This window comes from Colias croceus, chromosome 18 (assembly GCF_905220415.1).
Source record: "Colias croceus chromosome 18, ilColCroc2.1".
NCBI lineage: Eukaryota > Metazoa > Arthropoda > Insecta > Lepidoptera > Pieridae > Colias > Colias croceus.
The window spans coordinates 993,227-1,021,204 of record NC_059554.1 but is presented as its reverse complement, the minus strand read 5'-3'; the positions used below and the strand labels follow the sequence as shown (position 1 = coordinate 1,021,204).

The 27,978-nt window shown below is 34.6% G+C and overlaps 3 protein-coding genes across 4 annotated transcripts in view; 2 read left to right on the top strand and 1 right to left on the bottom strand.

The window, feature by feature from the left end:
* The window catches only part of LOC123699978 (mitochondrial GTPase 1), a 14,308-nt gene extending 696 nt beyond the window's left edge, over positions 1-13,612 (top strand). The window contains exons 2-5 of one of the 2 annotated variants that reach the window (XM_045647038.1): positions 130-338; positions 834-1,021; positions 2,455-2,672; positions 13,566-13,612. In XM_045647038.1, coding sequence (XP_045502994.1) covers positions 130-338; positions 834-1,021; positions 2,455-2,652 — 595 coding nt within the window. In that variant the 3' untranslated portion in view covers positions 2,653-2,672; positions 13,566-13,612. Of the gene's footprint in view, positions 1-129; positions 339-833; positions 1,022-2,454; positions 2,691-13,565 lie in introns of those variants that run through there. The other variant, XM_045647037.1, reaches the window with a different exon arrangement.
* Positions 4,789-5,763, top strand: LOC123699979 (mucin-5AC-like). Its single transcript, XM_045647039.1, has one exon. The coding sequence runs from the start codon at positions 5,045-5,047 to the stop codon at positions 5,759-5,761; it is 717 nt and encodes a 238-aa protein (XP_045502995.1). The 5' UTR covers positions 4,789-5,044; the 3' UTR covers positions 5,762-5,763.
* LOC123699980 (flavin reductase (NADPH)) lies at positions 12,657-27,783 on the bottom strand. The gene is made up of 3 exons (XM_045647041.1): positions 27,439-27,783; positions 18,555-18,941; positions 12,657-13,150 (listed from the first exon to the last, which is right to left on the bottom strand). Exons 1-3 carry the CDS (start codon positions 27,506-27,508, stop codon positions 12,993-12,995), a joined length of 615 nt encoding a protein of 204 aa, XP_045502997.1. The 5' UTR covers positions 27,509-27,783; the 3' UTR covers positions 12,657-12,992.
* Positions 27,784-27,978: the final 195 nt, after the last annotated feature.

Below are 27,978 nucleotides of genomic sequence, written 5' to 3'. Positions count from 1 at the left end.
CATATAAATTCTTTGTTTCTAAATTAAGCAGTATAAGATCTTTCTACAAAAAATGAACAATTTTTTAATAAGCACAAAATTGTTTTTATTTATTGTGCCTCTTAGCTTATCAAATCTTTAAAATTTTAGATACAATCGCTCAGAAGAGTCAGATTACAATGTGATGATCATCGGTGTTCCCAATGTTGGTAAATCGTCACTAATTAACATGCTCCGCAGTAGGAACACACACCAGAAACATGTTCTCCCTGTGGGTGCTGTAGCGGGAGTCACAAGGAGCCTGCATACCAAGATGAGGATTAATAGCAACCCAACGATCTTTATGTTTGATACACCTGGTAAAATTATTTAATTACTAGCTTTCCACCTGCGGCTTTGCCAGCGTTTTCAAAGAAAAAAACGCATAGTTCTTGTACCTGTGGGATTTCTGGGATAATATCTCCTCTATATGTGTGCTAAATTTAATTGTAATCGGTTCAGTAGTATTTGCGTGAAAGAGTAACAAACATACATATACACAAACTTTCGCATTTATAATGTTAGTAACTTAGTAGGATTCAAACATATTATTATCACATAAAAAAATATAGCATGTAACAAAAATATCAAAATGTGCTTTGCTTTCAAACTAATAGTTAAAATAAATCATGCAGTTCCTATGTGTGCAAAACCTGGTATTAACAATGTTCAAACATTTTTTTAATATATAAAACTTATACTTACTATTTTTTATTTTATTTTACGTCTGAGAATCAGTTATTATCTAATTTTTATACCTCTAAATGATGATGTTGCTTTGATCATCAGCTAGTTACTAATTAATACTTCCACAGGTATTCTAGAACCTTCGGTAACCAACATAGAGATGGGTCTAAAGCTTGCTCTCTGCGCGTCACTGCAGGACCACTTGGTGGGCGAGGAGATGATAGCCGATTATTTGCTGTTCTGGCTCAACAGCCATGGGAAGTTCAAATATGTGGACTACATGGGGCTGGAGGAACCGTGCGATGATATTAATAAAGTAATTTTAATGTCTTTCTTAATATACTCTTATTTATTTTATTAATTAATTTAATTCTTGAATATATTCAAACAATTGTATGTAATTCAAAAAATTGTAACAAAAATTTTCCTTAAGTATACATAAAGAAAATTTTTGTTACAATTTTTTACACAGTATAGATAAGGCGGCTTTATCACTTAGCAGTGATCTGTTGTACTCGAAGGTGTGGGTTAAAAAACACAAACGTGTGGGTGAACAAAGAACCTTCATATTTGTATCTTTATTTTTTAACGCCTCCTAAACAACTATATGTTGTGTTTTTAATAGTCACGATTCAAGCTTTGGACAATTTATTTGAATAAATAATGGCGTATGAAAGGTTGTTTAGACATTGCAAACTTCAACTATATTTATTTACATATAATATGTTTATTTTAATTATTTTGTGTTGACTTTTCTTGTTTAAAAGAATTGCAAAAGTACCAATTATTTTTTGCAAATTCTTTACCATCTTCAAAAAATCTCAAAAATGGATATGATATTAAGGTCAGAGCTATTCTTTTCTTCCTTTTTTATCCTGTCTAATGGATATTGGATAATATTTCCCGCTAATTTTTTGTATTTCATTTTCAAAATTTTTACAGATTTCAGATTTTATAAAAAAGTGTCCTTTGCATATTGCAAAGGACACTTTTTATTGTGTATTTTCTTATTTGTTTTATTTTTTTACACGATTGACCCGGCGCGATCTTAAATGTAAATAATGTTCACTTTCAATATATTATGTATTGGGATGGTCACGTGGTGTAAAAATTTTATAGGTTACTAAAGTCATGGGGTTCATGACCTATTTGAAACAATTTCAGTTATGCCCCCATTCAATTGTTTACAAAATCACTCAAAATGAGTATTGTTTTTTAATATTATTTATGTATAATAATAAATGAATATTTTAAGCATTTTACGTGAAGCGATGCGTCATCTTCATTGTTAGTGTTTTAAAAGTACATTTTTAATAGGTACTCAGTTAGCTTAATAGTTTATTATATTAAATGATGTAAGATAGTTAATATAATAAGTAATTAAGAAGTCGCTTAAGAAAAAATAAAACATCTCTCAGAACTGTATTTACAGTCCTTTGAGTTTTACTGTTTATAATATGTTTAAATATTATGAGCGGTCCAGAATCGAGTAGTTAGTTACATTTGATTTTTTACATACATTTTAACCGTATTTTATTACTTGATAGACATAATTAAATTAAAATATGTAATAGCTGAAAAAACTTTAAAAGTGGCTCTGTTATTAATTATTTATCCAGATGAATTTGGCAAACAAAAATATCACATATGAAAAAAAATCAAAATTGTAAAAAATGTCGCATACATTCTTAAACCCTCTTACCATAGATAAAAAGAAATTTATTATATTCAATTTTCTCTATACTACAGGTACTAATATCGGGCAGTGCGAAATTTAACCGGATAAGGGTTGTCCGGGACTTCGACGGTAGCACCCGGATGGTCCCGGATATCATAGAAGCGGCCCGGTTAATGATCAAAGCGTTTCGGACCGGGGAATTGGGGAAAACCCTCTTGGATATAGATTTGTTAAGAGATAAAAATGTGGATAGAGAAAATGTATTGTAAATTTAGTTAGATTAGTGTAAATAAATTTATTGAAATTGTGCTCTTGTTTGAATTTTCCCGCTTTAATATTACCTATCATCATATGATAGTTTTTTTTTCATTGACTTTCTTGTGTAATAATATCTGAGTTTCATAACACACACACTTAGAACACATATAGAGGGTAACTTGGATTCACACATAGGACAGGTTTTATCCCGGAAATCCCACGGGAACGGGAACAATGCGGGTTTTTCTTTGAAAACGCGGGCGAAGCCGCGGGCGGAAAGCTAGTAGTCCAATAAACACAACGAAACCTCTGGAACCCTTAAGAATATACTATCAATATTCCAGTTAAAAGGGCCAATTGATAGTCGATTGACGTAAAGTTGTAGTATCTACCTAATCAACGAATATAAATCAACACGTCTTGATAATAAACTTTCGTATTCCAGAAAATTCCAGTCCTTTCAATAATTCATATCTTATTACACAAATGCGAAAGCGATAATAAGCAATAAATCGTAAAATTATCAAGTAACTAATTATGTACCGACTACCTTCCTTAGGGGCCATCCATTAATCACGTGATGTTTTTTTTGGTATTTTTTGACCCCCCCTCCCCCTTGGTGATACATGGTGAGGTTTAAGACTACCCCTCCCCCCTCCCCCATATATCACGTGTATTTTTTCGTACCTGCAAAGAATCAATTTTTTATTTATAAAAAAATACTGGTATAAGTAGGTATCATCTAATTTTATTATAGTAAATTAAAGACTAGGTACTATAATAAACGTTCAGAGGTAGACAGAAAAATTGCAGTTTGTTTTTGAATGACATAAAAATAATGAAAGATATGCGAAAAAGTTGTACGCGTTTGACTAAAAATAAATACATGTAACGCCGCTTTTCGGTTGAGTATCGCGCACTTGTCGAAAAATAAATACACGTGATATATTACTTTACCCCCCTCCCCCTTGTGATATTTCGTGATGTTTTGATGGACCCCTCCCCCCCCTTTCGAGCCTCACGTGATTAATGGACAGCCCCTTAGGTATAAGAAAATTTACAACCATGCACAAAAATAATACTTAACTACTAACAATTATTAAACAAAAATACGTTGTTTTTAAAATAAAATATTCTTAAAAAATATATTACCTAACTAGGTTATACCTAGTTTATTACTGAACTGATTACTGAACTAATTTAATTAAAATCCGGTTTGCAGCCATTTGTTATTCCGTATACTTACTTTGTACTTTGTTATTAGGTATTCCCCTGAGTTACCTTACCTTACCAGTTACCATAATAAGAGTGAGAGCAAGAGCAGGCTCGTGGTATAACTAACTACTTAGTTATATAATAATTATTGTTATAAACTTATAAATAATACATATCTTTATCATTAGCATTAATTACAAGAGTAATGAACAATAATTATTTCGAGTTTATATTATCATTGCGCCATCCACGTTAATTAACGAGGTACAGTACTGATTCAAACTGGCGGCTCGGAACATCGTAGGTACTCTCCGATGAGCAGAAAACAATTTTAGATAATAGGCGGGACGTTAAGGGACCTATGCGCCTATGCCCACCCCACTCGCACCTGCACCTAACTCCCGAACCGCCATTAAGTTTAAATCGAACTGTATCTAGCATAGACAGAGAAACTCTAGCTAATGGTAGGTAGGTAGGTACAAATTGTAGGTATCCAATACCTATGTCAGTCGGATAATATTTACCTAGGTAGGTCGGATACGTAGGCACGTAGGTAGCGAAGAATTCCTGCACACCACAGTATTTAAATACAATAATTATTATAGCACATCGTGATTCGTGATATGCATAATTATGGCGATAAGCGTGAAGTCGCTCCCGCCCTCCCACTTCCCGAACTCGGATTGACCGTAATTTATGTTTCCTTCCATTTTTATCATATTTTCCTCCTTTTCATTTATCATCATCCTACTACGATTTTTTTTTGTTTCAAAAATTATCGGCACTGGTCTAAGTAGATTGATACATGGTAGCTGAGACCTTGGTAGAGACTCCCAATCTCGATCGTATGAAACCTCTAACCTTCTTGCCTCTAACCATCTTAGTGTCTTTGTCACAAAAAACGTCAAACTTAATCGAGCTTACAAACAAAAACAAAGCAAAATAATAAATTAATACAAAATTATGAAGTAAATAAAACTGTAAGTTATGAAATTCATAAAAATATGGTAGCTATATTCTTCTAAATAGGATCAGAGTGAACGGTGCTCTCGAGATCCAAAATGAATCCATTAAATTTACTGCAGGATGTATTCGACACTATACAAGAGTACAGATGGCTCATAGAGATAGCAACCGACTGCTATCCCATCACAGCGATGTCGAAGATTCACACAGCATGAATCTACAATGCTATCTGACTTCAATCTGTTCAACCTCAAGAAAGCTATAAACTACGCGAGATTTTTCGATGTAGAGACCTCATCTACGCCATCTTGGTTACAAACGTCAAAAAGCGCGCCAGAAATGTCAACCAACCAAAATTCTACATCATCTGTGGCCGGCCATTCCAGCCTGGCAACGTCCTCGCTTACAACAGATGATACTTTGAGTATGATAACAACTCCGTGGACTACAGAGTCGTGGGAGTCGCAGTACGTATCGCCACCAACAAACGCTTACATATCTTGGTCGAGCACGGATAGAATGTTTATTTTATCATCCTTATCTTTCGACCCGCAATCATCGTCGTCGTCTAGTCCTCCAAGCTTGGATATACGAAGTGACAGCAGATTGACTATGACACTGTATAATAACAGCTCTATGGATCGTGGGAGTCCAGTGCTCAAGCCCGTGGAGGTGATGTCTTCTACAACATCATCTACATTTAGTTCATGGACGATAGAATCATTTACGAGTGACGGTAGATTATTATCAGACTGCAATTCAAAGTTAATAAAGGCGTATTGTCAGTGGAGCGACAGCTCATACTCTTTATACAGTGAAACTGATATTTATCCCAGCACTTTGAACTCGAGAAGTTTCATTTTATCGTCTCCCAGTATCCATACAGAAAGCTTTGATTTATCATCCGTAGAACTTCAAAATGATATCTTGGTTAAATAGATTTTTAAAGTTAATACAGATGTATCCACAAGTTTGTTTTAATTTGTAACCCTACTTTCTTTATAACGTGAATATACGTACAAAAAAATACATAAAAAAGACGTGTGTCGGGGACTGCATGCCGCGGTTAAGCTATTGCATACGCATAGCAATTAGCATGCCTTCAAACCACACCTCCGAGCCCGTCGGAGTGGGGAGCGTGAGGTTTTTTCGTTACGTAATTTCTCAATTAGGTCCCCGCGCTCAAGGCCCGCAATAGAAGCTATGCAATAGCTTAAAAAAATAATTATTATTATTCCCGCCACATGAATTAATCTTTCCTCTAAACATTATACAACACGTGATTCCAACCACGTGGTCTCACGAAAAGAAATTCAATATTTTCACACTTGTGACGCTTGCCAGCTTAACATTTGACCTCTGCATTACGCGTCAATCGTCATAATAATAAGTCGTGACTTTTATTGAAATTTTAAAATTTTTTAACAGTATGAGCACATAATAATTATGGGCAATGTGCATATATTTACAACTAGCTTTCCACCCGCAGCTTCGCCCGCGCAGTCAAAGAAAAACCCGCATAGTTCCCGTTCCCGTGGGATTGCCGGGATAAAACCTAGGTATCCTATTTCCCGGGATAAAAAGTAGCCTATGTCCTTTCTCGGGTATCAAAATATCTCTATACCAAATTTCATACAAATTGCTTCAGTAGTTAAGGCGTGATTGAGTAACAGACAGACAGACAGAGTTACTTTCGCATTTATAATATTATAAGTAGTAGATATGGATTGCTGCTATGTGCATATATCTGTAGGTATGATTAATGAAGTTAATTTGAATGATTTGACGGTTATTTGCCTTTCAAAAGGCATACTGACGATCTCTTCACTCATGCTAAGGTAAAAACTTCTATAGGTATTCTCTTCTATTGTAATTTGTAAATATATTTAAATAAGCTATAAAATTATTATAGAGTCTAGACCCAACTCTAGATTCTTATTTTATCCTCAGCTATATCATGGGCTATGGCCGTCATATAGTAATGATTTATGACGCAACATTCTGACTACTGGTAAATCTGATGCCCATATACCTAGGTACCTATAGTCTTCTATAGTATTTGTTACATATGAAAACGTCCAAAAACAATAGTGGAAATTTTTACAGGCACGTTGCTATTTGATTTAAATAAAACTAACATGTTTTGTTTTGTTTTTTGCTGCAATGGCCTCTGAGCATAATTTTAAATTATAATATTCTAATTATTGTTCAATGCCTATAATTAAAATAATGTGTTTTTTATTGCATTCAACATTGCTATTTCCTTTAATAACTGTTGACTCTTGTATGATATGAAAATTACAGAACAGAAAATGTTTGTATTCGTACGTTGCACTTTGTTGCCATAGATAACACTGGTCAACAGTGATTTTGTTGCCCTTGATGTAAAAGTGGTTTCGAATAATTCCATGCTTACCATTTACAAAACTGTTAATATTTTTTGTAGATTGGCTCTAGTTTTTTTTTTATGCTAATTTTTATGTTAGACTACAAAACGCTGAATGAAAGATTTAGTATATTTGTTTAATACCATTTATTTATTATAAAATGTTACTAATTTTTTTTTTATATTTTTAATGAATGAACATAGAAGTAAAAAATAGGGAAAAAAATTAAAACTTATATTACATTTCTAAAAAACACCTTTTGTAAGCTTTTCGTCTGTGGTTTCTTTGAGGAAAATCTCTTTTTAAAGACCAACAGTAATCTGCCATCATGTGACGGTCCCATCTACCCTGGTATCTATCTTCCATCACTTTTAGATCTTGATGGAAGCGTTCTCCCTGTTCCTCACTATAATCTCCCAGATTATCCGGAAATCTATCCAGGTGACTGTGGACCTTTATGCTCATATTTGCTCCTAAAGATTTGAAACTTCCCAACATCTCATGCACAATTTCTTCGTAATTTGCTGCTTTATAATTACCTAAAAATTGTTTTACCACCAACACAAAACTTTTCCAGGCTTTACTTTCAACATCAGACATAAATTTTGTGAAATTTTCGTCTTTAATTAATGTTCTAATTTGAGGACCGTCAAATATACCAGCTTTTAACTTTGCAGTGCTTAGCTTAGGAAATGTTTTAGATATATATTTAAAACATTCTCCTTCCTTATCTAATGCCTTGACGAACTGTCTCATCAAACCTAATTTAATGTGTAGTGGCGGAAGTATTATTTTTTCTCTACTTAAGAGTGGCTCATTTATTACATTGGCTTCACCAACAGTTAAATATTCCCTCAAAGGCCAAATATTTTGTTCCCAATGAACCTCCTTAGCTCTGCTATCCCATAAACAAATAAAGCAAGGGTATTTGGTGTGACCACTTTGCTGACCAAGTAAAAAGTTCACCATCTTAAAATCCACGCAAACCGACCATTGATGTTCCGAGTAATTAATTTTGTGCAGAACTAATTTTATATTCTCATATTCTTCGTTAAGTTTTGTTGAATGGGCAATAGGGATTGATTCAAATCGATTTCCATTGTGCAATAAAACACATTTTAGACTCCTTTTGCTGCTATCAATAAAAAGTCGCCAATCAGTAGATTTGTATTCACTTAAACCTATATTTTGAAGTAGTTCTTCGATATTATTACAGTAGACAAGTTGTTCATTATCACAAAAAAATTGTAAAAGTTCACGTTCCCTTTTCCTGTATGCTGTAATTGTTACATTAGGTGCCAATAAATACTTTTCTTTTAATCTAGAAGCTAACAGTTCCGATGCTTGTTTTGATAAATTTAAATCACGTATTAAATCGCTAAGTTCATTTTGAGAAAACAACTGTGGTGCCCATGTTCTACCGTTATATTCACTTCCACTTGTAGATTGTATTGAATACTGGGAGTTTGGTAACAACATGGTTTCTGAGGGCATGCGAACTATTTTTGTAGCGTAAATAGGTCGAGAAAGGTTTTCACTGTGTAAAACTGGACACTTTGTAGACTGTAAGTCTGGATATATCCACTTTTTATTTCGATTGAAGCCTTTAACATCCATGACACAGAAATAGCAATCATCGAAATGATTTTTAGGCTCCCTCCAGGTCATAGGGATGCCGAAATCTAACCCGTGGCGTTTTCCTTTCTTCCATAAACGTAAGGACTCAACACAAGATTTGCAAACCTTATGAGGAACCCATGATTTATCTTGTTTTTCAATGACCAGCCCAAAGTATGCGGTATAAACCTCCTTGACAAAATCTGTAATAGGTATTTCGTGCGTGTTTTGTAGTTACATAAATGCCACAAATATAGCAAAACACATCGGGGCTATACTTGCATTTTCTTCGCAATGAATTCATACTTCTAAGGACAAAACATGTACATTAGAATTTTAATTAAAAAAATAAAATAATGTACTTAGTCATCACAATAGCAACTTACCTAATTGCGCGCCGTGCGTCCTTCGATATTGTCAAATAACTGAACAAAACGCGGGAAGAGATGCGTGGAAACAAAAAAATCGTTTTTTGCGCATATTATCGCGTATACATGCGCGAAAACTTGCGCAGAGGACGAATAGTACCGATAAAATAGATACTTGTGTTGTGGAGAGCCGGCTAAAACTGCCTATAGTTTGAAATATATGGAAAATCAATTTAAAAGAAAACTAGAGCCAATTAAATAATTTTAATGAATACGTTCGCAAACTGGCTACTTGAAATATATAATTCTGAAGAAATATCCAGGGCAACAAAAAAAAAAGTTTTTTTGTTGAGCTGTGTAATCTATACTAATATTATAAATGCGAAAGTAACTCTGTCTGTCTGTCTGTCTGTTACTCAATCACGCCTTAACTACTGAACCAATTTGCATGAAATTTGGTATAGAGATATTTTGATATCCGAGAAAGGACATAGGATAGGTTTTATCCCGGAAATCCCACGGGAACGGGAACTATGCGGGTTTTTCTTTGATTGCGCGGGCGATGCCGCGGGTGGAAAGCTAGTTATTTATAAGTATGATATTTAAACACCTGATAATTGATGAAAGAAAATAAACTTGTATTTACTAAAAGTTTCAGATTCACCCCTTTAGTTTCTGTGATCTGTGGGTTCACCGGTCAAGGATAGTAAAGAAAGAGGTTAGCCGTTAGATAGGTTTACATATCGTAAACTGTGTCGTAAACCTATGAGCTACAGAGTCATTAAAAATAAAATCTAATACAGTACAAGAAGTTTTTTAATTTATGATAATTTCTGTCCGACGTGTACCACACGCGTGACCTCTAGAATTTAATTAGTATAATTACCAGCAGAACTATTAAATGTGTATTAATTTTAACGTATTAAATAAGAAATCAATGCTACTAGATATTCTTTGTTTTGATGTTTACAAAAACGGTAGGTACGTAGGTAAACATTGACCTTATTTTACATACTTAATAGGTTTTTTTGTTAGGTAAACTAAAAATGTTATGTGTAGGTTGGCTAAACCTGTCTGATTATTTTAAGGTGGGATTGAAGAAGTCGGTTCAGTCAGAATATAATGAATTTTTTTTTACTGTACAAAATGGATAGAAAAAGGGTAGCTCAGTATATGCATTACTATTGTAAAACTGTGCTGGCGTCAACCATGAGCGGCGAGTCAATTTAAAATGTAGTAGGTATGAAAAGTACAGGAAATTTTTTGGTTGGTGGCGCGGTAGGTCGTGTGCGGGAGTCCAAGTATTCTTGAATAATGTTGCTGTTTAGGTAGTAATAATTATAATCTTTGAAAATACAGGAATAATATGCCCTTCAATAAAAAAAGTTCTTCCGTTACATTTTAATCTAACACTAGCTTTCCGCCCGCGACTTCACCCGCTTTGTCTAAAACCTAATAAATTACCTACATAGTTAAACCTTCGTCGAGAATCATTCTATCTAACTACTTATTAAAAAAAAAACATCAAAATCCGTTGCGTAGTTTTAAAGGCATACAAAGGGACATAGGGACAGAAAATGCGACTTTGCTTTATACTATGTAGTGAAGTGTGAGAGTGTAAATTGTCGAAAAATTGTGAAAAATTTGCTTGTACTTATTCGTATTATTATTTTGCGTTAGAATATCATACAAATATAATATAACAGTTTAATGTTTATGTACCTACCTATTTTTGGCTAATTTATTACACCCAAACATTCGCGGACCGCGGTCCATCAGGTGCAGGCTGCGAGGCGAATTCTGTAGTTTTAAAAAAACCGAACATAACCTAACCCATCATCATCTCGAATGCCCAATTCAAAATTTATCGGTTTCATATCGATAGACCGATAGACGACGAAATTGCAGCAGTATGTTATGGATCACAATTTTTTGACACATTACACACTCGCGGAAATCTATATCCTCGTGTTATTGTGTTCACAATTTTACGGTGATGTATTTATTATTTATACATTTACTAGCGGTCCGCCCCGGCTTCGCCCGTGGTACATATTAACGTTTTCTCTACATAAGAACCATCCTCGTACTTCAAGGAATATAATAAAAAAAGAATTATCGAAATCGGTTCAGCCGTTCTCGAGTTATGGAATTACAACGAAAAGTGGCATTGATTTTTATATATTAGATGACCTTATCACAATCCTATTTATAAACTATATTATGTACTATTAATCTGATAAGTGATATGAAGCGATTACGAAGATGCGCCTTAGAAAATATTGATTAATTAGATCAGGAAAGGTTTTTATTTTTAGCCTTCGTCGCGGCAATCGTCGTGGCCCGATAAAATAAATCTTCATTATATGCCTTAAATGAGTTTTAAGTAGGTATAAATTATTTGTATTGCTATGAAAATAAATAAGGCGCCAACATCATTTTTTTTATGAACACTCAGTAAGCACATGAGGGACTAGGGAGTGTCTTGAAAAATAAACCATGAGGTATCAATTATTACCTAGTTGATAATTTCGTTCATCGATAAGAAATATTATCGGTCATGTCGATTTTGCATATCAATCTGATAAGTTTTAACTGTAACTTTAAAAGGCAAGGAAGTAAACATTGGTGGAAAATTTGTGTTTGAAGATAGGTATGTATTCAAATGAAAATAGTGAAATATTTCAATAGATAAACTTATACAAGTTATATACAAATATAAGATTTAATGGTTTCGATACTTGAATCTTCGCTATCAATGATTATGGTTCAGAATATCCAGATAGTTAAGTAGATATCATAAATATTCTAACATGTAGCAAATCAGTAGATTAGATAAATCCCAAGAGTGTAAATTATTTATAGTAAATGTAAATATCCGAAACATAATACTTAGCAGAGGTACTCTCCAGGACGGATGATTTTAAGATCATTTTTTAATGCCTATGTTATAAATTATTCCATCAATCCCTAGAATCTCAGACACAATAGAAATCTATTGTTGTCGTGCCCCGATCGGGGCGCTCGGTGGTCAATGGGTTATTTGAATTTGAATTAAGTTAAAACCGAAGCTTGGGCACTCCTAGGTTGGACTGGTCAAACCTCAGGTCTGGCATAATGACTTTATCTAAGCCCAAATAATGTAATACTTCGGCTTTGCACTAAAGTACTAAACAATTTTCGTCAGTCGTTGTCTAGCTGTCTTATGCGCGTACGATGCTTATGCTGCGTTCGCCTACGCCCGAGAGACCTATGCCGACTTCAGTCATGAAAGGTTGAAATTAAAATGTATTTCGAGCATTGCCCGATGACTTTTGCCAAACCTAAGATAGCCACTTATTAGTGTGTCTAAACTAAGGCTTTGAGTCTAAGCCCTTGTAGTTGAAAATCAGTGGAATAAAGATTCTTTGCATATTAATTCGTTTGCTTATTTCAAAAAGGGATCACAAAATAAAATACATGTTCAACCAAATTAGGTTTATTATCTAAAAATCGACATACTTTGAAATACTCTAAATGCAGTTACAACCATGCAATAAAATTCTTAAAATAAAACGTAAAAATAAATATTGAACAAAATTACTGCAATAAACTTAATAGTTATTAGCTATTCACTTAACAGTGCATAATTTATATTATTTCTAAAGAAAATAAGGAAAAGTCTTGAGACATTATAAAATCTCCGTATTATCTTGGCTGTTGTAAAAAAATATGTCTATCTCGTTTCCTCGTATAGCTCCATCCCGCTTCTCCGTGCATATATTCGATTGGCAGTTATAATACGTCTAAATTGGGTTGTTATTGGTTTGGTACATTGCAGATGCCAATAACAGCCTTGTAGTATTTTGGTTCTGAGAGTGAGTCGATGAGGAATTTTCCAAGGTCGTGCTTAGAAATTGCGCGGCCAGGGGACTTCTCTGGGTTTACTTCTACTATGATGTCTCGGCTGGGATCCTCTGTGAACAAAAATGATGTTATTATGAATACAACAAATAAGTGCCAAAGCACACATAGGATCGATGAGAACAATATGGTGATTATTTGTAATGGTCACAACTACCAAGGGCTCTACAAAAAATGGCTGGCTATGTCAGAATTTTTGTTATTTAAATTTTTTACATCCTCCGGACTACTGGGTGTGTAACTATGATATAGCTTTACAATATAATATCACACATCATCTCCTTAATATAATAGAGTCTGGCCAGCCAAAGCTGAACCCAGTAAAGGGCAGCAAATTTAAAAAATATGGACCTGGTAACATCGGCTTTAGTAGGTAAAAAACATTTTGATACTTTTGATATTCATAAAGGTGATCATAGTATATAGGTTCATTATGTACACAACACAGCAGGATTTAAACATTATTAATAGATAGGGAGGCGAAGAGGGGAATTTTCTGTAATACTCGAGCGTGGCAGTTTAAGATATGAGAGATACCTTAGACCTAATAGAACAACCTTGTTAACTATTTAGCTCTATATGTAGTGACGCGCGCCTAGGATAGACGATCAGATTAGTAAAAAAAAATCGATAGTCTGAAATACTCGAGCGCGTCAGATTAAGATATTGGGGGTTGATTTTAGTGTTTTAAGACTAAATTTAACTAATCTGACCATAAGTCCTTGACGCCGCCGAGTTATAGGGTCGCGAACTTGTAAAAAAAAAAACGTTAATCCGGCATTCTCGAGCGCGATTGTTTTTATTTTTATTTTGAAGAATATAATCTAAAACTTACTAAAAATACAAAATCTGCCGGTTTCCGCATGACCGGAAGTCTGGAGGAGCCATTTCATCTTCCGAAAAACGCGTTGCAGCATATAAGTCGCGAACTTTACTTTTTCCGAAAAAAAAGTTTAAATAAACAAAAAAGGTAATTTTATTTCACAAAAAAAGGTCTCTTTTCATTTTTGTCCAAAGTTAAAACTTTTTTTACTTGAAGCATCGTAAAAACTCAAACTCCCGGTTTTTTGTGTATATCTCGAAAACTGAGGGAGTTAAGAAAAATTGATATGAAATAACGATGATTAAAAAAAAGAAACCCACAAACCTTTTTCGGTCAGATTAAGAGAACCCACCAACATTTTTGTCAGATTAAGAAAATATGCTTTCAGGATACCGAGATAAACCTCCCCTATGAAAATCTGACGCGCTCGAGTATTTCAAAAGGACTCTTTTTTTCTGCATTTTCAAAAATTCATCATAACTTATCGTCATGTCGTAATCGTCAGTTTTTTTAAGGGGAGCTTCCTTGGGGCCTACTTAACACCCCTTCCGAAAATCTGACGCGCTCGAGTAAATTTTTTTTTTGTGCATTTTTGACGAATTTATATGCCTAGCCCCACCACGCAAACCGGCAGATTAGTATACCGTTGTTATCAGAGGGACTTGGGGCATACGTAGTATGAATATCTGACGCGCTCGAGAATGCCCAAGTAACTGTTTTTTTTTACATTTTTGAAAATCCGTACACGCTAAACCCACCGCTAAAATGGTTTTTACCATAGAAGCTTTTCTTTTCGAAATTATTTTCTCTTTCGATTTTGACAAGTCTCGACGACGCCGTTGAATTACGTCATTTAGCTACCTCGCCTCCCTATCTATAAAGTAAAGGATTTGAAGCGTTTTCAACAAAACTGAACTACCTACGCAGAAACGCCATGATGACATTCCATAGTGTGGCCGCTACAAAAAACACTGGGTTCAGCTTTGGCTGGCCAGACTGTACCAAAGTCCAAACCCATAAATACACGCATGACGCAATTTTTTCTCTTAGTTATGATAATTAACGTTAAACCATTCAGTCCGAAATAAAAACAAATACCTAACTAATAATACCTACTTAGGTATTATTATTTTTTAAATTAAATGCTCGAAAAACACATAGGTAGGTATCTATTATTGAGGATTAGGTTAAATCAGTATTATTGACTACTAAACTACTGCGTATGTAAAATTGTTAACACCGTTAGATTAAAATCTATCCCGCGAGATTATAATTCGTCGAAAGTGGTGTGAAATCATTTTACAATCTAACGGTGACACATAGATAACCAATAATATTCCTAAATAATATAAAATAAAAATAATATTATTATATATAAAATAATATTCCTAAACCTATTATTACTACCATAAATAATACTATAAGAATTTCAAGCTCTCATAGATTACTCTCAAAAAAAAAAAAAAAAAGTCAAGTGCTCCAAATAAAAATTAAATCAAAAAATTTATTTCACCTATTTAAAAAGAAAGGTTAAGGATTTAATGTATCATTTGAAAATACTTTGTTACAAATTAAAAGATACTAGATACTAGGTGATAGGTCCTAGTTTTGATAATTAAATTAGTATTGAAATCAAGTTTGTAAATTGAAAAGAGTACGAAATCTACATTTTATTTCATTAATTTATCGGTCATTCACTCTGCGTATTTCAATGTCCAACGTCATTTCTACAATAACATTTACTTTGGCCAAATCAATATTTAATTGATAATAAATAAATTTATTGACCTTGAAAATGCGAAAAATATTCATCGTAAGTGACGAACCTTTAATTATTTATTTAAGTTTTAAAAAACAATGCTCTATAAATAAAACACGTCCTTTCATAAGAATGCCGAAATATTTTTAACCAACTGGTTACTATAAACGGCTACAAAATCATGTTATTTAACTGTTTTGCGTCATTGCATCGGAAGTTGCTATTAATAAATGAAAAAATATACTTATTTATGAACGTAAGTACTAAAAATAAGTTCTTATTATTTTTAACCCGTTATTTTTTAAGTCCGTTCACTCTATTTATGTTCAATTTTATAAATGTCATGGTTATGCAAGTCAAGACTTTACACAAGTTAATAATGCTATCATTAGGCTGGTTGCAGAATGCAGAGCTTGACCGACCATCAGTGCGTACGTCAGTCGCGCTTGTCATATGTATGGAAATTCATAAAACCGTTCATAGCTAGACCGACCATGCACGCGTATTGTCATTCGCAGTGTCACAGTCATACAATTGTTGATGCGTATCGTCAGGACCGACGGTACGCACTGATGGTCGGTCAAGCTCTGCAACCAGCCTAAATATTACGCATCTGGGGTCACGGTAGTGCCCCCGCCAAGACGATCCAAGCGAAAGCGACGTTCGTTACTACAAGAACTATTGTACCTATAACACAAAAGTAATGAACATAAGCGTAAGGTGAAAAATTAATTCACTGATTAATTTTTCACCTTACGCCCATGCAATGTGAATGTAGCGAAATGGCCAAGCCACATATTTTGACTAATGTGTAGAGTTTGTGAAGTTAGGCCTTGTAGAGTTAGGACGTGTAGTGTTAGAAGCTTGGCTCTACATGAGATCTGATAACTTTTTGACAGTGCGAGTCATATGGGCTCGTCTTGGCAACATTTTACATGAAAATGTTTTTGGTGGGATTAGATTTACATAATATATAAAGTTCATGTGAAGTTAAAGATTAAGTTGACAAACCCTTAAGTTACGAAAACGGCCGAAAATTGGAATTAATTATATATGTATTTCAATTCACGATAAAGTCGAACAATACATTTAATTATTCCAATTACCAAATAGATTCGTTATCTAAAACCAATATTTTGAAACTGCTTGTAACAAGAAAGATATCGAAAGCATTACAACAGGACGCGGGGTAGGATGTTATCAATCAACAAACTAACAAATTCGTTTAACGTCCCTCACAATGGGTTCAATTGATGTTGTACTCACTACAACGACGATTCTTGGAAGCATTGAATAGACATCCATACTAATATTATAAATGCGAAAGTAACTCTGTCTGTCTGTTACTCCAATCACGCCTTAACTAATGAAACAATTTGCATGAAATTTGGTATAGAGATATTTTGATACCCGAGAAAGGACATAGGATAGGTTTTATCCCAGAAACACCACAGGAACGGGAACTATGTGGGTTTTTCTTTGACTGCGCGGGCGAAGCCGCGGGCGGAAACCTAGTGTAAATATAAAGATAATTCAGGCTAAAATCTGGATAAAATAGCTTTTTACTCTTTGAACCAAACAACAGAACCAACAGAACAGACAGAAAACTCACTTCAAGGTTGGATTTAACATTAAAATATTCAACTTGAGTGCAGTGTTTACAAAAAAAAATACAAATTGATAAGCAAGGTTATCTTAATAACAATCATAGATAATCACGTGATTACTGATTTTATTATTTGATGAGTCATTGTTTGGAAAAACATGATACATTTTAAACTGGGCACCCGTTTTTATATTTCTCGGAAGATAAATGAGGAGACATTTATAATAAATACACAGTTATACATACATGCAGTTCAAAACATTGCCCTTTTTCTGCCGGAGTTGGATAAATAATAGAATAGAATTAAAGCTTCTAATAATAATGCAGAAAAGTTAATTTAGACGTTTGTTTATAGGATTTCTGAGACTACTGAACAGATTTTGAAGTCTTTCACCATTAAACAGCTGAATAATGGAGGTCATATTTTAATTGCTTTTTAGGGAGACAGAGGGTAGTAAAAAATAATATTATTATAAACTTTCGTCAGAAATCCTTACTCACAGATGACTGAATATAAACTAACTAGGTACCTTCCTATTTTTCTAAATAATTCTTCAGGAAATAGTTGAATATTTTATAGACAAACACCATAATAAATATAAAGGAAATCAACTGATATTACGATTTCTCAGTAATTGAATGTGTCAATTATAAAAATTTCCGTATTTCCATACAGGCACAATAATATTTAATTAATAGTTATATGTATATGTTAATCAATTACTGCACGAGTTGTTTTTAACATAAAAAGAAAAAAAAAATATCTGGAATTATATAATTTTTTATCTGTGATCATTTATTCAATATCCGACTCGCCAGTTTTTGCTGCTTATTGTCCAATTGATTACGGTTTTATTATGGTAAGTACATAATATGGTATTTTATTATCGTTTTATGCATGATTGTTAATTGATAACAGTGTGAACAGAGTGATTATTAATAATAGTTGTAACCTTGTTTAAAAAAAACACAATTAAATCTTGTTAGATGCACTTTGTTTTTCTGAAGATTGGAATTCACAAGACGCTTTACAGGTACCTTTTAAGTACCTACCTATTGTTTTATATTTAAAAGAAAGTAATAATTTTAAATCTAAAATAGCTCTCTAATAAGATTTGATTGCTTCTTGCATAAAGATTTTACATAGCTGTTAATACTTAAAAAAGAATGAGTGTCAATAATTTTTTTTTCCTATCAGACATTGTCCACTCAGACACTTATATAACATACATATTTGCATTCTAGCCTCTCCAAGACACTTAAACTCACCAGAGATATGCGGCGAGAAGACAGCAATCCAGTTCAAACCGCTTCCCTTCAGCTCTTCATACATCCGCTTATGGTCCTTCGTGAGGGGTATGAATCGCTCTGGCACCTTATCCTCATCATAGAACAGGAACGCCGAAATACAAGCAGATACGTTCTGCACATTCTTCGCTCTCATAGCGTCAATAATGTTCTTAGTGCCTTCTGACATGTCGGATGTTGGGTCCAGACTGCCATTGGTGCCCAGAGCGATGACCACACCATCTGTGCCTTCAATCGCGTTGGTAACAGAGTCAAATTCGAGGACATCCCCCTTGCACACCTCTACTTTGGACCGGAGAGCCTCTGGTAGCTTGGCGGGGTCGCGGACGAACGCGCGGACCTCGTAGCCTGTTAAAAAGGTCATGGTTATTGAATCTATACTAATATTATAAAGCTGAAGAGTTTGTTTGTTTGAACGCGCTAATCTCGGGAACTACTGGTCCGAATTGAAAAATTCTTTCGGTGTTAGATAGCCCATTTATCGAGGAAGGTTATAGGCTATATATCATCACGCTACGACCAACAGGGGTGGAGCCACGGGGGTGAAACCACGCGGAGCAGCTAGTTATGAATAAACATGAAAACTACAAGTGCTTTTACATAATTGTTATATTAAAGTACCAAGTAAGTATATATCGTATAAAGGTACAAGTCCGAGACGGGCCGCAGACCGCAAACCGCAACAGCAAACTGCAAGCGACAACACTTGTTTCTATGAACATCTATGAATCGGTGCGCGTTGCGGCTGCAGGCAGCAGTGTCGCCGCGCTTAGAATCAATTTCATAGATGTTCATAGAAACAAGTGGTGTCGCTTGCAGTTTGCTGTTGCAGTTTGCGGTCTGCGGCCCGTCTCGGACTTGTACCTTTATAAACAAGGTCGTCGAATGATTATTATGCATGATAAAGTTATGCAAACTCGAGCTAAAAACTTTTTAAGTGCTTATTTATTTTTTATTTATTTATTTAAACAATTAGATTACACAGATCCATTTATGTTAGTACGAGACTTAATAACTAATGTTAGTAAATATTAAAAATATACTCATTATTATCAGTTGATGAGGCACTCTATGCGTAAACTTGTCTCTTTGAATGGACAAGTTCACGCACAAAGTGTCCCATGAAAGATGACATGTATCGCTCCGAAATGATCATCATGAGACTGTTGCGACTGCGCCGCACTCTATCTAAAGTAGACGCTGTTTTTCTGCGTATAATCGCCCAGAAGTCGTCAGTATGCGCATTAGCAAACATTCCAGACGCACTGCAGTAGCGAGGCAGTCCCAACAGCATTCTAAACGCATTGTTATACATGACACGCAAGGCATTAAGCGATCTATCAGTATAGTCAAACCATAGACTACCCGTGTAGAAATTTTGACAGTAGGCTTTAAAAAGCGTGATTTTCACTGGATTACTACAACGGGCAAATCTACGGGCCAACATATTACTTCGGATCGCCAATGCCCTACGCTCACGCTCTATATCTACATTATCCTTGAGGTCATCAGTAAGCATGTGTCCGAGATACTTAAACTCTTTAACTCTTTCAACTGTAATCGCGTTAAGAGATATCTCAGACGTACATTTCCTATGCTTACCAACGTCCCCAAAAACAATGCATTTACATTTAGACACATTATAAAGCAGACCGTGAGCAGCGACATATGTCTCACAGACTTTGAGCATCTCAGAAATGGCACTTGAAAGAAAGAAAGAGAAAGAAAAGAAATTTATTGCCAAAAAAAACACAGCCAAACACATTATAAAATTTATCTTACAATTAGGCAAACGGATACAGCCTCAGCAAAATGCTGCACAAAAGCAGCGCTGATTTTCAGGCTGTACCGGCGATTGCGGTTCGTCTTAGTATTAAAAAAGAATTAAGTCTAGGTACTTAAAATAAATATATACATAAGGAAGTATATAAATATTAATAATAAAAAAATAAATGCATATAATTTATATTACGGCAGAAATATATAAATAAGAATAATATAATACCAAATATAATAGGAATATAAAATAATGTAATAGGTATATGAAAAGGCATATAATGTGTCATATATACATATACAATAAATCCCAGGAAAGTCAAAACAGTACAACATGTGATACGATATGGAAGCCAAGGTTATATAGGTATATCATCACGCTAAGATCAACAGAAAGGTAGCTATTGGGTTGAAGCACGCCAGTCTTCAATTTGCTTCTTTAACAAAGTCTCTTTTAATTTCCTTTTAAATGTTAAGAAGGAGATATCCTGTTTCAATTTTAAAGGTGGCGGTAAGTCATTCCAAATTTTGGACGCGGCGTACTTAAAACTACCCTTGAAGCCTGAGGTGTTATGCTTCGGTATTACCAACTGACTGGTATTCTTACTACGCGTATTGAGAGCGTGATAGTCGTCTATCCACGTGAGTTTATCGTAGAGGTATGCAGGTCGTCTTGCTTTAATCAGTCGAAATGCGAGTGCCGCTAGATGCAGTGTCCTTCTTTCTTTCATCTTAACAATTTTTTTGTCGTTTAGATACGGTGTGATGTGTGCTCGCCTGGGTATTTTGAAACAGAAACGAGCGCATGCATTTTGTACTCGCTGAATGGCTCGTTCTGTTTTCCCGTAAAGGCGTGGACCGTACACAACGTCACAATTATTGAAGAGTGAAAGAATTAGGGACTCGGTAAGTAATATTCGCACTTCTTCTGACAGATGCTCCCTGAAGCCATACAGAACCTTAAGCCTATAAAAAGCATTTCTAATTAATCCATCAACATGTTCCTGATACCTTAGTTGGGAATCTAATAAAATACCTAAATTCCTCGATACATCTGCCCTACCCACTGCATTATTGTCAAGGACGATATGGACATTATTCATTAGTATTTGTTGGCATTGTTGCTTAGTTCCGAGTACCATGTATTTTGATTTAGCGGGGTTTAAGACTAAGGAATTCTTCTTCGCCCAGGAGGAGATCAGTTGCAGATCTTGGTTTACCTGATCTATAGTCGGTTGAACATTTTTAGGATCCACATCGTAATATATTTGTGTATCGTCAGCGTAGAGGTGCACCTTGCCATATTTAATTTCATCAACAAGATCTATTGTGTAAATAATAAATAAGAGAGGACTTAATATCGAACCTTGCGGACATCCGCGGTTTACCTCCTTTATTTCCGACTTCCTTTATTTCCTTTGCAGTCGGAGCCAGCAATACCATATCATCGGCATAGCTTATGTTGTTACAACTGATACCTCCGATCCGGCAACCAACCCTCATATTGCTGAGTTCGACAACAAGGTCATTTACGTACAGATTGAACAACTTAGGCGACGACAGTCCCCCTTGTCTTACACCGCATTCTAACACATACGATTCGGAAAAAGCGTTAGACCATTTTACAGTATTCTGTTGGTTGGCATACCAATACTTAAAAACATTAAGAATGTTAACTGGTAAGCCCCTGCCCTCCAGCTTGTTCCATAAAACATCGTATGACACGAGGTCAAGAGCCCTGGAAAGGTCTAAAAAACAAGCGTACACTGGTGTGTTACGCTTGGTATAGTATTGTACAGTGTGCTTCAAGCTTAAGATTGCACTTTCAGTGGAAAGTCCTGGTCGAAAGCCAAACTGTGCATCGTGTAAGTCCAAAAAATTGTTTAATCTCGCATCAAGCACACTGTCCAACACCTTGGCCAAAACTGTAGCAAGGATATGGGACGATAATTTCCAATGTCGGAAATGTCACCTGTTTTGTTTTTTAAAATAGGTACAACGATTGTTTTCATTAGATCTGCTGGCAGATAGGAGTGCCTTATACATAGTGTGTAAAACATCGAGAGTACCTTAGGCAGATGACATCCCGCATATTTTAAATGCTCGATACTGAGCCCGTCATGACCTGGAGATTTACCTCTGCTCATATTCTTAATAATTGACTTAATTTCATTTGAAGAAATAATATGAAACAGAGGTTCATCTCCACGTCCTCCAGACTCCACATTCACTTTTTTATTAGATGATCCAAGAGGTGACTTTACTGTAAAATGATCCTTGAACATCATAGCGATTTCTCTTGGATCATTCTTCCCACCCACACTCACAGGTAGACCCGGCTTAGCATCTAGTTTACGAGTGGATTTCCAAAATTGTATAAAATTTTTAGAAGCTTGATGTTCGGCTAAAATATCCATCCTAATTTGGTCTTGATTATCTTGACACCACTTCAAACGACTTTTAAATTTTTTACGAGTAGTGCACATTTGATCATAAATAATCCCTGATTGTGGACGCTGGTGTGATAACCACAACCTATAACTAAGCCTGGCCTCCCGGTGAGCATTCCTTACATGTTTATTCCACCCACATAATTTTTTAGGCTTATGGGTACGCGTTGGCTGAGGTTCAGGATGAGATAAAATTGCAGATTCAGATAAGCAATGAACAATTTTACTGTACAATCTATCCAGAAATTGCATATGTTCAGACAAAGAACATGAACCGTGACTGCAACCGATTAATTCACGGGGAAAATCAATTTCTTTTAATTTACTATCACATAGCTCTCGGTAAGCATCAATTATTTCTGAGTTACTTCTTTCACCCCAGTTAACTTTACTACGAGGCATGTCACGAATCACACTCTTACTACTTACAACACCTAAATTACACGTAATGAATAACGGCAAATGATCCGACACATACACATCTTCTTTAATACTCACGTTAGCAATAGTGTGCCACGCTGTTAATGAAACAATGCAATGGTCCAGCCAACGTCTACACCCATGAGCCTCGCTAACAAAGGTATAGTTATTTACTGATTCGCTTATGAATAGTATTTTTTATAATGATATAATTGTAATGGTATATTTTTATATGAACTAGGTGGTGGATTCGGAAGGTAGTTTCTACTAAAGAGAATTGGCAAGTCAACAAAGATCATTGATCGCATGTGAATGTACAAATCAAGCTCTTTCATTAAAAATCTAATATCTATCTAATCTAATATATACCTATTATAAAGGCGAAAGTTTGTATGGATGTATGGATGTTTGTTACTCTTTCACGTAAAAACTACTGAACCGATTACAATGAAATTTAGCACACATATAGAGGGTAACTTGGATTAACACATAGGATAGTTTTTATCCCGGAAATCCCACGGGAACGGGAACTATGCGGGTTTTCCTTTGCAAACGCGGGCGAAGCCGCGGGCGGAAACCTAGTTTAATATAATATTATGAGTTGGATATATTTTGTGTCAACAAACATAATATTTTCAACTAACTACTGGTATCCTATTTCTGCTTACTAACTCACATTGTATGGTGCATTTACACAATCGTGCGAATAGCAAGGCGAACCCCGAGGCTAATACCGAACACGCATTTTAAAACTTCGTTATTCTGCTTGGGAGCCGCATATTCGTGTTAAGACCGGCGTTTCAGGTGTAAATGTAATCAAAGGATAAAAGAATGGGTGAACAGTGTTAACGTCGACTCTCATACAATATCTCATATAAAATTTCGTCGAATATAACGTCGAGTCACCAGCAGAATAGCGAACACGAAATGTGCAAATGCACCATTATAGAGTTTTACAATGAGCACTTCAAGATATCATTCGAGATATCAATAAAATATGTTACAGAAGTTTTTTGTAACCGCATAATCTTAATCTGTCCGTTCTTCGCCGATCGGATTTAGTCAGACTAGCTTTGCCCAGTTAGTAATGTCGACAGACTTCCTAGAATTCTAGCTTTAAAATAATAAAAAAATACTACTCATATTTTTGTTGGCATTGACTCCAAAGAGATTTTAAAATAGACAAAAGTAGGTAAGAACATGTTTCCAACGTTTATTTCTAAATTCTAACTATGTACCTACCTATGACAAAACTAACATCGGTTTATGCATTCTTCATTCAAAGTATTTTTTCCCGCCGTTTTATAAATACGATTTAATCAATTCTACAAATTCTAATACAGCATTCTAGCTTTTTTGACAATAAAAAATGCGTGAATTTTTTTCTTTTTTATATAGAAGTGTCCAGACTGCTGTATTTTTTATAAGTAGCAAAAATTGGGACTTAAATTTAGGACCTTTTATTACAAGATTACATAGTTCGTAATCTGATTCAGTTCAAAGTATGCGATATACCTATATCGCACCTCTTTGTGTGTGTCACAATATAGTGTAAATAAAAACGCGGAAATAACAAATATATGTACCACATTAAATATTTGTCTATTAAGTAGGTAGGTAGTGAGGTACCTACCTAGTTGAAAACATATTTTCGTTAAAATCGTGTTATAAACTACATAAAAACAAAGTTTTTGCTTTAATTAACATAATTACACCAAAACAATATATACAATGAATAATAATCACTTTGCTCTTTGTAATACATTTTTCGAACCATGACTTAACATTATTTAAAAATTGAAATTTCATTTTGATAATGCACAAGTCATTTCACCTACGTTACGATTTATACACGTTACAAAACTAAACCGAGATCCTTATCAAATAGGTATCTTGCAGTAAAATAAGGAAGAAGCAATAAATATTTAAAAAAAGATAATAGGTAAAATATTCTGAGTATATCAGAATTTTAAATCAACTTATAAAATTTCCATTCATTTTTAAACATTCATAAACTGTTTTTTAGTATAGTATAGTTTAATGCCTCATTTTGGTACTATGGAATTAAAATTAAAAAATGCATGCTCCATGCTTGCTGATTATATCATCATGCTAAGACCAATATGAGCAGAGCACTGCGGGTAAAACCGCGGGGCATAGCTAGTATATATGTTACGGCTAAAGGTAGGTGTGAACATTAACTTAAGTTTAGCCGGCTAAAGACCCGCACGAGCCGAGCGAGCGCAGCGAGCGTGCTGCGGCAGCAGCCGGCGAAGTGCCATAAAACACTCGCCCTGTTCCTTACATGTATTATAACATACAAATGTACCCACCCCGACTCAGGGCAGAAAGCTGGTGGCAAGGTTAGGTTAGGTTAGAACTCTTAAGACCCGCACGAGCCGAGCGAGCGCAGCGAGCGAGCGCAGCGAGCGTGCTGCGTCAGCAGCCGGCGAAGTGCCATAAAACACTCGCCCTGTTCCTTACATGTATTATAGAAACCAAATGTACCCACCCCGACTCAGGGCAGAAAGCTGGTGGCAAGGTTAGGTTAGGTTAGAACTCTTAAGACCCGCACGAGCCGAGCGAGCGTGCTGCGGCAGCAGCCGGCGAAGTGCCAGTTTCCTTCTACATTTTTAGCCAAGGGCCTGCGGTTACACTTAAGTTTAGCCGGCTAAAGATAGAACAAACTAACATTAACACCTCGTCGAAAATAAACCTAAGTTTAGCCGGCTAATCTTAAGTTTATGTTCTCACCTACCTTTAGCCGTAAATATATAAAATAACAAATGCTTGAGTTTGGTTCTTCTGTTTGCTTCACAAATTAATGGCCGCTTTTTGTGCGAAATATTTGTACCTAATTAATTTGTATATAAGGTTAACATAAATGGTTGTGTAAATCCATAAATAAATATCCAAGAAATTATTTAATACTAAGGATTCACTTTAAATCATATTGTATATTGTTAGATGTTGGAAATCTTATATATAAAAATGAATCGCAAAATGTGTTGGTAAGCGCATAACTCGAGAACGGCTGAACCGATTTCGATAATTCTTTTTTTATTATATTCCTTGAAGTACGAGGATGGATCTTATGTAGAGACAATGTAAACATGTACCACGGGCGAAGCCGGGGCGGACCGCTAGTTAGTAATAAATATATATTTTTATAATTTATATATCTCCATGTATTATTATAATAAGTTATTATTTTTAGACTTTATCTTTTTATAGTAAGATATTTATAATCAAGTTTTTTTGACTCTTTAATTGTTATCTTGGAAAATTGATGCATTGATAACAAAATGTCATTTGTTTTAACAACAAAGAAACTTAACAAGATAAATTAATTAATTAGTAATTTCTGTGTTATTTGTCTGTAATTAGTTATCTATAACTAGCTTACTGCCCGCGGCTTCACCCACTTTGTCTAAAACCTAATAAATTATATACTAAAACCTTCCTCAGGAATCACTCTATCTATTAAAAAAACGCATCAAAATCCGTTGCATAGTTTTAAAGATTTAAGCATACAATGGGACATAGGGATAGAGAAAGCGACTTTGTTTTATACTATGTAGTGATAGTGATAATTGAATACTGATTATGAAGTTGCTTTTTATTCACTGCATAATATAAAACAAAGACCCTTTGTGCTGTCTGTTTGTTCCTATGTAAATCTTTAAAACTATGCAACAGTTTTTGAGACCTTATTTATAAAGATAAGGTTTAAATATTATATAATGAGTTTTAGACAAAGCGGGCAAAGTCGAGGGAGGAAAGCTAGTTATTATTAATTTGTTACAACAGGCTACACATTATGCTGAAATAATTTTACATGATGACATGCACATATTGCTAGTGATTTAAAAATATTGAATATAGTAATTTAAACACCAATTTTCCTAATAATATAACAATTAACATTACTTATAAGAAATGCGATAGTCATCTATGAATTAAGTAAGTTGAAGTATTAAACAAAATATGTTTATTTATTTAAAATTAAAATAATGTTAAGTAAAAATTATTAATTTTTATTTGCTGTAGTGCTGTTAAATTACTATTATTAACTATCTTAATAGGTTGGTAGCTACTGTTATTCTGAAGGTACCATTAACTGTAATAACGATTTAAATTAAATAATCACTAAAAAAAATGGAATCAAATTAAAATATATGAAAATACCTCAAAATTACCTTTTTTTACAGCTGCCTCAACGGCACAAACGCCGGTAGTTCCCGTAGATCCGAAAATAACAATCTTCATGACTGCTGATTATTTAAAATACGCGTCTGTATTCAAAACACTGTGACTTGCTTGTGGCAAAAACCTGCGTCCACTTATAATTTTTCTCAAAACTTATCAAATTCGATAAGGAAGTTATCTAACATTAGACGAACTTATCATGTGTAACCGACGGTATGACTGTTCTTTCGAATTACGATTTAAATACTGAGCGGCAAAGTTGACTTGAACGGAAATTGTTATATACTGCATGAAACAACCGTCCTCGATGGAGTATGTATATTGTATCTATCTAGAAACGCATAATACGATGCTATTATTATAGCATTTAATTAATTGAAGTGACTTGAAGTTTCAAGAAAATTACAGAAAGTAGGTTAACCAAATTGACAATTGACATTAACAAGTGTCAGGACAGAGACAGACATCTTGGCAGTTGGCAGCTAATTTTGACTTTGACACATTTTTACATGTTGCACACCATTGCACAC

Excerpts from the sequence above, each read along its gene's own strand:
- LOC123699979 (XM_045647039.1), top strand. The coding sequence starts at position 5,045 with ATGCTATCTGACTTCAATCTGTTCAACCTCAAGAAAGCTATAAACTAC.
- LOC123699980 (XM_045647041.1), bottom strand. The coding sequence starts at position 27,508 with ATGAAGATTGTTATTTTCGGATCTACGGGAACTACCGGCGTTTGTGCC. Across the intron at positions 18,942-27,438 it reads TGAGGCAGCTGTAAAAAAAG|GCTACGAGGTCCGCGCGTTC; the intron begins GTAATTTTGAGG and ends CCTTTTTAACAG. Across the intron at positions 13,151-18,554 it reads CTTCTCGCCGCATATCTCTG|AGGATCCCAGCCGAGACATC; the intron begins GTGAGTTTAAGT and ends TTTTGTTCACAG.